General features: G+C 38.7%; 1 protein-coding gene across 1 annotated transcript in view; it reads right to left on the bottom strand.

Annotated features, from left to right (window-relative positions):
- Positions 1-13,273, bottom strand: part of GPC3 (glypican 3) — a 346,350-nt gene that overhangs the window by 120,358 nt on the left and 212,719 nt on the right. Inside the window, exon 4 of the mRNA XM_084790106.1 lies at positions 1,282-1,415. Within this exon, the coding sequence (XP_084646232.1) occupies positions 1,282-1,415 (134 nt within the window). The remainder of the gene's footprint in view (positions 1-1,281; positions 1,416-13,273) is intronic.

Below are 13,273 nucleotides of genomic sequence, written 5' to 3'. Positions count from 1 at the left end.
GATCTGTCTTTCTGTAGGCTGCCTCTGTGCTCTGGAAACTCTTCTGCTTGTATTTATGGTCTGTTTCCCCATTGACCTAGGGATCATGTCTCTGTGTTTTCAATGTCCTGAATACATTGTAGCGCTACTGGATATTTGATAAATTACTGTTGAGCTGAATAATGATAGGTACATACACACATAATTCATGCATGTATAAGTCAAGTATGTGAAAGTTTCCACGAGTTAGAAAGCAATGTCCTGCACAGACTGAAGACAATTCCTCAAGTGGTTCAGAAAAGACACAGTCTCTAGATGGCTGCACATGGTGGCTCAGGTTTTTAATCCCAGCACTCCAGGGGTGGGAGCAGGTGGATCTCTGTGAGTTTGAGGCCAGCCTGGTCTACATAATGAGTTCCAGGACAGCCAGGGATATAGAGAGAGACTGTCTCAAAATCTAAAAGAAAAACAACAACAACAACAAATATAGCCCACACCTGAGATGTATTTATTTAACATATTAATTTTCTACCTACAGGCCAGCCTCTCAAAACTCCCTAAAATTCAACAAGAACAACAAAAAGAAAACAACAGAAGGCCAATGCCTAACTAGTCTTGAGTCAATGCAGGGCTGGCTACACGTATAATTCTTCGGATAGCCCAGCTCTCTTGAGAGTTGTGTTGGGCTTCTCATATGATTTCTACCTCTTAAGTAGAACCTAGAAGCTAGACTAGGACTGGAGGGAGCCTGAGGATGGGTTGGGTGGATGGGAACAAACGGAATTAGAGCCTGAGGATGGGTGGGGTGGGTGGAATTAAAGGGAATTAGAGCCTGCATATTGCCTCCTGACTGATGGTTTAAGAACTATGAAAAACACACTCAGTTTTGCGTAAAATGTGTCATGTGAGTATGCTGGAGTGTCTTGCTACCTCCTTTTGCTGGATGCCCTGTTAATAATGAGAATAACCACAAGCTACATCACTGAATTATAAGATCTTGTAAGCAGGAAATATTTTATTCCATAAATAAGGGCTCTTGAATAGGAAGTTCATTCTACCTATGTTGTCCAACTAAGTATTTATACATGGAAAGTAGAAATATTTACACCTGGAAACTATGCCACTTTAATATGACACAGTTATAGTATCATTTTTCTGTAACAGAGATATATATTTTAATTCAGCACCCTACTCTGAAGAACTAAATAACATTCATGTGAGAAACTTTGCTCCAGTGATTTTTGGCCTGAAAGCACAATGGCTGATGGTATACTGAAAGGAAGGGGGCGGGAGTTCTCTCACCTTCTTCGGCTGGATAAAGTCTCTTCATGTTCTACATGAGCAACTTTTAATACCTTCTTGTCAATGAACAGATCTTCAGGATAATAAGCAGATCTATATTGGCGTTGCTGGGAGTGGGCACACAACTTGCCAATCTGAAAAAAAAAAGAAGAAACATAATATAATAGAGCACAATGTTTTCGCAGATAGGATGGCAGAAACAGATTTGGAGATGCAAGGCAATTTCCTCCCTAAATTTCCTTTCCAAGAGCAGAACAGAGTCATTAATGGAGTCAAAACAGGTAATGAGGTTTTAAGTCAAAGAACCAGAAGTAGAAGGGAAGGGTACTCGGCTGCCAAGGAGTTCTGTCTATTCAGATTCTTAAGATGAAAAGGAAACATCAACAGGGCCCTCTCTACACAGGCCTCACTCTGTGACAGCTTTCAATGGCACTTGCTGTTGGTATGCATGCAGAAGCCCACAACAGGCAATTTAGACACTGGAGACAATCTGATACAGGGGATGGAGTGGTTTGAGAGGTGGTGCCAAGTAGCCTCTTGCTAGAAGAGTAGCCTTCCACGCACAGAGTGCACCCAGTTCTTACAAGTGCGTCCTTACTAAACTCAAGTTAAAGGGTTTTGAAAAATGTCAGTATAGCTGCTCATCTGGATTCCCTTAAAAGGCCGGCGGGAAGCAAGCACATCAACACACCAATAGTTACGTCATCAGCTGTGAATCATGTATCAACTAAACATCGGCAGGATTGTATTTAAAGAGTCCAGGCACTTAAAAAAGCCAGATTCCCTCTTTCCTTTCTGCTATTTCTCACTCATCCACTCAAAACATTTATTGGACACATCCTTCACACCTATATGGCAGATATTTTTTTTAAATGACTCGTTTTCTTACTTGCTTAGCCCTCTTCTAAGTTGTTTCTGTGATTATTTGCAGACTAATGCCTAAGACAACATCCCTATAAATATACAAATGAATAAGCATGAATATTTATTTATATTTATTATATTGCTCTCTGTGCCAGACACTATGTTAAATATTATCAGTTCTACTATATAGATGAAGAAATTGAGGCTCAAGGAGCTTAAGAGACTTGCCTAATGCAAACAGGCAGTGGATGTACTTGACTATCTCTGAATCTATTGGTCTGACTACAATCTTAACACAGTACTGCCTCCCTGGAGCAGGATGCGTGCTTTTTCCATTTGCTTACATTTTGTTTTGGGAAGAAAGAGTACCAACCTTCAATGACATATCACCAACTAACATAGCTCAGATGAATATATAGACAGTAAAGTTCAAGGAGAGAATTGGAAGCATCTTGTGAGGACAGGGGTTTGTGTGTGTGTCACTTCTATACCTTTGCACAGTTTACAGTAGACTTTATACACTGCTACACAAATTAATATCCAATTTCCTTTCACTGGATAATGTACCAGGTCCAGAATATTGCCACTTTTAAATTTGGTTAGTTGGAGTGAATTTATTGAATATGTAAGAGTCTCTATCAAAAGATTAGGATTATTTATTTACTTATTTGTTTATTTTGGTTTTGCAAGACAGGGTTTCTTTGTCTATCCTTGTCTGTCCTGTGCTCACTTTGTAGACCAAGCTGACCTTGAATTCACAGAGATCTGCCTGCCTCTGCCTCCTTGAGTGCTGGGATTAAAGGCATGCATCACCAATGCCTGGCAAAAGACTAGGAATTTAAAACCTTTTTGTTTTTTCTGAACCATGATTCCTAATGGTGCTTTTATTTATGTGCCAGAACCTACAGCAGGAAAAGCAATAGCACTGTCAAAGGCTACAAGACCTGACAACTAAAATGGCGTTGCCTATGACTGCACCCCAGGCAGCAAGTCACTGTGGTCACCTTAGTACCACTCCGCTCCAACAGTATCTAGAACTCTTACCTTCATGCATTCATGAAATAAATTCATCTGACCATCGGGGGACAAGATATACAAGCTGCTGTTTGTATTTAAATTACCATAATATTTGTACATACGCATGGTAGTACGCTAATCTTTCAACATATGTATATAATGTGTAGGCACCAAATCAAGGCAATTAGCATATCCATCATTTCTAACGTCTGTCTTCTTTTATGTTGGAAACATTCAATCAAGATCCACCCCCCTTTAACATTTATTTATCTGTATGTGTGACTGCACATGCCCATGTTCATTTGCACTATATTGTTTGGACAATCAAATTCAGATTGGGCTCCATAATAAATGCCTTTGCCTCATTGGAGCAGGTCTCTCTTTTTCTATCTATTTTTGTATTGAAATATACAGTAAGTTCTTCATTACAGTCACTCCACTGTAATTAGCTTTTCTGTCTAAAAGTGCTTTTACATCTGTTAAGCCGTCCTTCTCTATCTTTCTCCCTTCAACCCCTCTCAGCCTTCATGGTAACTACCACTCTACTCGCAACTTCTAAAAGAGCGACTGTTTTAGTTTCTATGAATCAGAGGGACTCTGTGTTATCGGTCACTCTTCTGCACATGGCTTAGTTCATAGAACATAATGTCAGTCAGATTCATTCATGTATAGCCGATTCCTACTTCTTACCCACAATAGTATTTTGCTTTTTCTTGGTACTGTGGTTTCACTTTACTTATCCTTCTAGCCCTATATGAAGGAAGAATATAGTAGATTTGAGGAGCCATATTTATTTCAGGTTCCCTTGAAAAGAAAAGGTAAAAATTACTTTCCTAGTAGGTTATATTACCATGAGAGAAATTGTCTTACTCATTACTAGCACTAAATTTCCCTGTAGGATAACGCATATTAAATATAAACTGTGCTCTTATGACCTACTTTACCAAATAATGCCCATGAAATTTGTTTAGGGGTACCTTGGGCCAAGGGTGAGAATTCTAAATGATCCCAGTTAAAATAAAACATTGAGCTTTCGTCGCTTGAACCATATACCATGTTGTTGTACAATTTTGTTTAATTAAATCTTAAAAGTTTTCAAGCAAAATATACATTGAAATTATCAGCTTTTTAATAGTAGTAACCATGCCTATTTAACAATTCTACAGGTATAATAAAAATGCTAATGTATGTTAATGTTTAGTCTGTGGTTAATGTTTTGTCTTGTTAATTTCCCCAGGGCTTTTATTACTGATTTAAATCTGCCACACTACTCAACTGATTGCACTGCTTCCACAAACTGCAAGGAAGTAGCTCAAATGAATACTGATGAACAGAAATGAACAAACATTTGGCTAAGCAAACCATTCTTATTGCGTGTGTATAATTGTTACATACATTTTCGTACAATGAGATGGGCATGACAGGCATTTCCCATTCATTTTCTGTACAAAAAAATATGCATATGAGCATTAAATTAATTTATAACCTTGTACTTGAGGAAGCACATCATTATTAATTAACTATTGATTGATCTGGATATAGAGCAGAGAGGATAATGAACAGAGCTGGTGACAATGTGGTTTTTTTTTTTCCTACCCCACAGACATTTTACTGTGACTCATTATTAATTGCCAGGCCATTAAAGTAAAAGCTCCCTAATAATTTGCAGTGTATTAGAAATCAAGCTATTTTAAGAAATCAGGTAGCATTACCCTAATATTTTATACAAGTCATGTCTTGAAATTGGAATCTAGGAGGGGAAAAAAAAAACCCTGAAAGTCCTACAGATCGGTTTGCCTTTAATATGAAGTATATCCTATATTCGAGTGGAATATACGAATCAGGACACCTGGGGTTTTAGTCACAGCTCATCCTCTGACCATTTCAAAACATCAGACAAGATATTTCATTCTCTTGAAATTCTTAGTTTCAGCATCTTTAAAGTGGAGACCAAAGCAATACCTGCCACACCTGGCTACAAGATGAGGATGAAGTAAAACAAAGGTCCAAAGGGTAGTGTGACTGCTATGTGTGCTAGCTCATTGTGTAAGCCTACCTACCTGTGGCAGCCTGCCTCAGTGTGTCACAGCCCTAGATTGGATGGTTAAGCACATACACTATGACTGCTGAGTCTATGCAGAGGGATTCTTAATTCATAGACTGTGTCTTGGTGTGTTGTTGTGTCTCTTTTGAATAGCTTCTAGCGTACGTCTGAAAATTTAATATAAATATAAATTGCTCGGCAATCTTACTCACATAACACAGAAGCCTGTTCAACAGACCGAGGGTGAGGTCTAAGATGAGTAGCAAGACCCATGTCCCGTGATTCTTAAAGTCATGGTCCTAAAATAAGCAGCATCAGCAGACTACTTGAACCCTTGTGTAAAATGCAAATTTTGGGAGCACAGGCTCAGACACATTTTGTCATAAACCCCGGGAGTGAGGATTGGCCATATGTGTGATCTCTGCTGGCCTTCACCTCTTCCTTCTCCTGCTTTAGCCTTATAGGTACTGGCATTATAGGTATATATCATGCCCGGATGTCGTCGTTTGATAAATTATTATTTTGAAGTATATGACTTTCAGGCTTTCTGTGTGGAAATACATATTTGTAGTTTATTTATCAATAATACTTTGATTTTAACATTTTATCTGTAACTCGTTATGAGAGAGGCTCATGCCCTTTATCTCAGCACCCAGGTGGTAGAAGGAGGTAGATCTCTCTGAGTTCTCTCTAAGAAGCCAGCTTAGTCTGCATAACAAGTTCTAGGCCAGCCATGGTTACATATTGAACTTCCTCATTTAAAAAAGTGTTCATGGAAGAAAGGAATTGTAATTAAAGAACAAAGTTGTGGGGGTTCGTGGTGTAGCTCAGCAGCAGACCACCATTCTAGCATGAATAACTAGAGTTGGTCATCAAAATGTGGGGTGTGGAGTTGGGAGGAGACTTCTTCTGTGTCTTCTTGATCTTACAGGTATAAGTAATTGATTGGTTCTGCTTAAGAGACAGAAAGAGCATGAAATTTGTTGTGTAGGGAGGAGGGGGAGGACCTAGGAAGAGCTGTAGTAGGGGAATGAACATGGTTGAAATATATCATATCAAATTCTCAAAGAATAAATAAACACATTAAAATACAAATAATTTATGCTATTTTTTTTTTTGCTATAAGAGAACATTTAAGAATAGTATTACCTTACAAGCCAAGCTGCAGAGGTATCTTGAATTCAATCATTCTCAATTTTAAAAAAATGGAATTCAATATTTAAAACAAACGTTATGAGTTCTTTAAAAGTCAAAACTATTCAGTATAACTTTTCAAAGTGGAACTGTAAAAGCCAATGAAATATCTTTAGATGATAACTTCCTGTGTTATATTTGCCAAAACACTGTACACAACAGTAGAAAAACTAATAAAACACTGTAGCTTTCACACTGTGCTATGCAAGCTAGGTGAAAAGTTGGTAGATGAAATCTTGCCACTTTGGAAAGAAAGACTGAAGTCTGAGCTGCAAACATAAAAATGAAGTGAATACACTCTTGACAGAGTGTACTTTCACCTTGCAAATGAACATACCCTCAAACATGGGCTGGAGCTACTATTTTGCTTATATTCATTTGCTGGCAGCAGTAACTAATCTTCCAAGCTTTACTACATGAAAGCTTAGTGTGTGTGTGTGTTGTGGGGGGCAGGGCGGAGAGCAGCTAGGGTATTGGCAGTATTGAAGTATGCAAAGCCTTGAGGAGTGTTGTGTAAGTTCAGTGTTTCCTCAACTGAATGTGCTGACATCTGCGACGATGGTGTAGAAGCTGTGAGGTAGGGGACGGGTACAACTGCTGGCACTGTAGCATGTGTAAAGACAGTGACACTAAACTGCAAGAGTCACTGTAGTTTTACTGCCAAGCACTCACACTTTAAAAAAAAAAAATAGCCAGTTTCACTTACCAATATACTTGAAGAAGTAGAAAAACTCAATTGACCCCTGAGCATATGACTTTTTGAATACTATATGTGTGATGAAATGGGATGTATACTCCACGTACTCCCATTACCTACTGACGTGCGGCAGTCAACTAGAGGCAAAGCACGTGTACCACTGCATTATGATATGAATTAAACATTCATATCCTGAAACACTGTTTTTACTCGGAAGACTGGCACACAAACTGTCTTCCAACTTGAATATTGGCAGGCATTTTTCTCAGAACTGAATGTGCAAGCCCATTCCTTCAAGGAACACATTGACAGTGTTTCCCGTCAATGATCAAATTTTCACACGCAAGCAAAACCGAAACATTTGGAAGCAAAACCTTGGATGACACTTGAGGCTTCCTAAATGTAAAGGCTTTCTGATTCAAACAGTGTAATATTCATGACCATGATGCCCTGGTGTTATATAATAATATGTGTTGCTATATGGCATGTGGGCATAATTCACACAAATAATTTTCAACTAACCAATGTGTCCTAATATAAAAACCACACAATAACTAAAGATCCATAGCATGTAGAAAATCGTGAGAACAATTTAACAGGAGCACCTCATTGCAAGGGCCCTTCAACAAGGTTAGCTGTTGATGTTTTGGAGATACATTTAAAGGATTCAAAGAAGTTCTTTCTTTAAGAAGTTTATGTCCTTCAAAACTGTCTATCAAAATGATGGAGAAATTGAAACATCCTTAGACACATGTCCCATAATGGCACACACTACAGTGCCAGCAGTTTTACCTATCTCCCACCCCACAGCTTGTACAACATTGCCGCTGATGTCAAGACATACATTTGAGGAAACACTGAATTTAAACAATGTTTTTCAATGCTTTGGATACTCAAATGCTACCAATGTCCTAGCTCCTTTCCCCTCCAACACACACACACACACACACACACACACACACACACACACACACACACTAAGCTTTCACATAACAGAGCATGGAAGACAGAGGGAAGATCAGTTTGTTGCTGGCAAATACGTCTGCTCCTCCAAATCCTTCAGTATGAAATACAAATACATGAATGTAGCATGCATCCATAGGAGGAAATGGAGACAGCTGGGGAAGTTCACTTTATAAGTTAATATAGAAAACACAGTTGGTACAGTTTTGGTTGCAATTCCCCCTGCCAGATTTAATATACAAGTGTGAATGAGCAACAACTACAGATTTGTTGGTGTGGTTTTACAATCATGGTACAAAGAACATATGTAAGGAAACATTTTGTAAGCTACTGAGATAAAGTTGGTATTTATCAAAATCAGAGATGTTATGAAAAGCAAGGGAACAAAACTGTAGACTAGGAAACTGGTAACAAAAAAGAAGGTGAGCGTTAAGAACTAAGAAATAAATGAGATGTAAGGCATTTACAAAAAAAAAAATCACAAAACAAGAGCTACAAATTCTATTTTACCAGTAATTTTACTAATGACATATGCACCAAATGTGCCAATCAAAAAGTAGAGATGAATCATTTAAATCCAAAACGACATAGTGTAAGTCTATGCTTTTACAAAGAAACGTAATTTGGATTGAAAGTAAAAAGATGGAAAACATACAAACACTATTATCTGTAACCAAATGACAGTTGAAATAGCTGTGGTAATATAACATAAGACAGACTTCAAGACAGACACAACTTGGTGAGTGGCAACAAAAGATTTTATAGTGATAAAAGTGTCCACTCATTGGAAGATAAGAATGTAAGCATATACATGCTGAAACCAAGTATGTAAAAGGAAACTGTTACATTTCCAGGGAGAAAAAGACAAATCAACAACAAAATTTAATTGTAAATTCTCTCCTTGAATAAATGGATAAAGTAAGCAGGAAGGATGGCAACAAGGAAACGGAAGACTTAAGCAACAAAATTGTAAGGAGACCACAGAGACATCTATAGCACACTCAGTACAACAACAACAACAACAAAACAAACAAACAAAGAAAAAACCCTACTACCAAGTGCATGTGAGACATTCTTTAAGTATTTTTCCCCCTATGGGTGTTTTGTCTCTGTGCATGTCTGCACACCACATACATGTCTGGTGCCCAAGAGGACGTTGGACCCCTGGTACTGGGAATTCAAATGGTTGTGAGCCTCTCCCTGTAGCTGCTGGAGGTGGAACCTACTAGCTGTTGCAGGCAATGGCTCTCCTCTGGGCACCCTTGAGTCAGTGTCTCTGCTCTCTCATGCCCACGCACTGCACCACAGTGGCCTGAAACCTCTGAGACATGAGCACAACAAACAGCTCCTCTCTTTAAGCTGTTCTCTCAAGTATTTGGTCACAGTGACAAAAAAGCTAACTAGCATATACTATACATAGCAAGTAACTGAAAGTTAATATCAGTCCACTTTTAATTGCTAAATACATCTACAAAACTTTGGGAGGAAACAGGTCTAAATTTTTGTGGTCTTAAATCTGACACTATAGTTTCTTAGTAATGACAACCAAGGTGTGTGTGTTGGGGGGATGGAATAGATTACCTGGGCTGTATAAAATTTAAAGGTGTTCATGCCTCAACGGTTCATAATCTAAAACCATTTATCAGATAAGGGTCTAGTGTTCAGACTATATAGAGAACCCTTGTAACTCAACAATAAAACAGCAACAACAACAATACACATGGACACAGTCTGAAGAGCCCCTTTATTGTTTGTCACTTCCCTAGTACTAATCTGTGCCTGTGGTCCGTTTTTATAACTTTTTGCTTTTCATGCACTCATTCGGATTCAAATGTTACATAATTCAGACTCAAGTCTGGTTTGAAGCAGGTTCTAGAAAACCATGGCATGTAAAAACAGAGCAGAGTAACATGCAGTGCTGCAAACAACCTTATCACCAAACCCAGTAACATCTCCACATCCCCAGACTATAGGATACCACCACATAGTCCAGGCTGTCAGGACCGGCCAACTTTGAAACTTCTTTTGCTCACTCTAATTAAATTCTTACGGGCTGAAGGAGTATTAGACAAAGAGTTAAAAAAGGGAAAATGTTAAAATTCATCTTCCATCATTTTCATAATCCATTTGTATGCATAGTAAAAACCCACTCTACTTAACCATGAACCATTCCTAAAATTGTATGAGAAACAGTGCACCCAGTAAGTTGCAAAATTGTTCTGACTGTAACTTCAGCCAAACTCATCAGTCCATCTAAATGAAGACAGCACCACTGACCAATACCTTCGGTCTTTGCTGATTGCCCTCCACTGCAAATAGACCTTTGCTGATTGGTTTTAGCCAAAGTTATTATCAGAACCACTTCTGAGATAAATTTTGAAAAGAACATGATTGAAAGGATTGAGAAAATCAGGTGAATTGAGAAGCATTGTGACCTCTGAACAGAAATAGCTCAGAGAGACTCATCTCATGCATGCCCCCTCTGTGTCATCTCATGCATATCCCTTGGTGTCACCTTGTGCACATCAGCAGCACTGGACATTGCTATCATTTCAGCTCTTTTTCCCTACAGGTGCTATTTTTACTCTCCAATTTCTTCTTCTAATCATCTCCTTAAATGTCAGTCATGATTCCGAACGCCCATGCCTGACTTCTCTCTCTGCCCAATCTATTAATGAAGGGATACTATCATGAAACCTTGTCATTTCTTCTAAAATATTTACAAAACCTAAGCTACACTGCATGAGTTTTCAGATGGGGATGGGACAGCTATTTTCTTCAGTGGTGTAACTACTGGCAAGGTACAAATGTTTCTGTAAGCCAACATCCACTTTTGCTCCTGGAAACACCCTAATGAAACTCATTGATTCACATATACACACAGAAGCACATGGAAGTAGAAGGAGGACTAGTTGAAGCAAAGGAAGGAATTAATGGAAGGCGAACAAGAACAAGAGACGGGAATGGAGACAGTGAACATGATCAAAATCCACTATGCATATGTAGGAGACATCATACTGGAACCTGTCATTATAGATAATTGATGTAAGTTAACAGAACAGAATATAAAAAAATAAGGCCCATTTTAAAATTTCTAGTGAAGAATGATAATACATTTGTTTGAAAGAAATCTTAAGAGGCCCAAACTTGAACAAACTTGATCATTATTCTTTTTGCCTTGCCGTATAGAATTAAGACCAGAGCTACAGTGTGAGATTACATTTTTTTGGGAAGCTACTAGCTCTCTAGTCCTCAGTTTTGTCAGCCATATAGTAAAAGGGCCTGGATCAAAGAATCACTTCCAATTGGAGCATCTTAAAATTCTATGGACTTCAGAGCAAAATATAAAGATTGGGAAGTAATTTCAAGTTGCCGTGTCCCATCGTTCTGCCATTTTTGTCCCTGGAGATATTTCAGCAGTCACAATAAAGTGTGTAACACCTGCACAACCACCTAGTTCTTTGGGGCATAGTCTTTTAAAGGCTTCATAATTGAACATTTTGACATGAAAAATAGTATTGTAAAATAGGCAACTTGGAGGCTATGCCTGGGGTGAGGGGTTGGTAAGAGGCACCATTAGGTATTAGAACACATCACCCCAGGAAGCTGAGTGAAATGTAAAATTCAGGTCATACAGTCTTCTATTGATTGCAAATGATGGCCAGAATGTTGTAACTAGAAAAAAAATGCCGGTATCGCTACATGCACTAATCACCTAGCCTCTGATGGGAGAATTTTCTAAGCAAGTTTCTTCCAGAGGTAATGTACTTTCAGTTAAAAAAGAAAACCCTTCCTATAACATATAGGGGTTGCCTTTACTTTGGAAAGGTTGGTAAGCAGAGTTAGGGTGGTTTCATGGGTTATACATATGGCGTGGCTAAGCCCCATTTGGGTTATGGACACCTGAAATCCACTGTTCCACATCAAGAATCAAATTCCTCCATTTTGGAGTTGATTTATAGGGAGTGAGAGCAGAGCATTAAAGACATAGGTCCAGAGAAGGACAAGTGTGAGAAAGAAATGAATTACTGTGAACAAGACTGAAAAAGAGAGGGAGGAAACGTGATGCTTGGCTGCACATAGCTGGTGTTAATATTCTTCCAGCTTTTCCAAGGAGTCATTCTCTAGTCTTTTATCACAAGGAAGAGAAAGAAAATGAGATTCGCAGCCTTCACAGAAAGGGCACCAGTACTACTGTTGGTAACAATGCCGCAGAGAACACGCAACCCACACACCAGAAGTCTTACAGCCACAAGGAAAAGACAAGCTGATGATTAGCCTCCTTTGTATTGAGTTTTCTTTAACAACTTTTGATTAACTGACAAACCAGCACATCTCTCTCGCTAGAATCATGACGTCACATACATCTGGTGCCAAAAGAGGGGAATAAGGCCAGACACACGAGTGCTCTATCCATTCGGTTTTATTCAAAACTCATTGCATGGTGCTAAGAAATATCACAAAGATTGCTTTTCTAATAAAGGCCATCTCTTCTATCTCTGTTTGCTTATGTAGTTTTTGCTAATACATAAAACAAGCTCTGCCTCATGTCTTGTCACCCAGCTGGAGCTAATAGCATGCATAAATCAGAGAATGGATGGTTTTGGTTCGAACACTGCCAGTATAGTAAAAAAAAAAAAAAAAAAAAAAAAAAAAAAAAAGAACACAGTAGCATTCAGATCATCACTGCTCAGCAAAAGAACGTAGGGGAGGGCCCCTCAGGACACGGTTTCAAATATCAGCTCCAGTCTAGGGATTCCAAATTAATGAGTCATCATAAACATTCAAAAGCAAATAATTCAACAATGACAATAAAGACATACAAAGAAGAAGTGGTGCCTGCAAGGAGTTAGTATTCAGTCATCTGGATCATGCCATAAAAAATATCCCTCATACAAATGTCAAGAGAGTAAACCAGGCTGGGAAGAATTCTCCAGAGTGCTTTCTGTTGTATCACCTAGTCACTTCCCTGAGTCACTCATCTACCTGATCTACAATTCCCCAATCCTCTTTGCAATAGATCTCCCTCAACAGGCTGCCACATTTCCGTCATCTCCCTACCTTCCTACTTTTGATTCTCTGTGTTCAAATGCACTTTCTCCCCGTCACTCTCTACCTCCATCCTCAGCAGATCTTTCTGCTGGCTCCCGTCTATCATCTATCCAGAGAAGACACTTTCGACCTAGGCGGGCTTGTACACTACTACTGTGCTG

This window comes from Acomys minous, assembly GCF_964271855.1.
Source record: "Acomys minous genome assembly, chromosome: 7".
NCBI classification, from domain to species: domain Eukaryota; kingdom Metazoa; phylum Chordata; class Mammalia; order Rodentia; family Muridae; genus Acomys; species Acomys minous.
The sequence above is the reverse complement of the archived record's forward strand: the minus strand, read 5'-3'. Positions and strand labels throughout refer to the sequence as shown.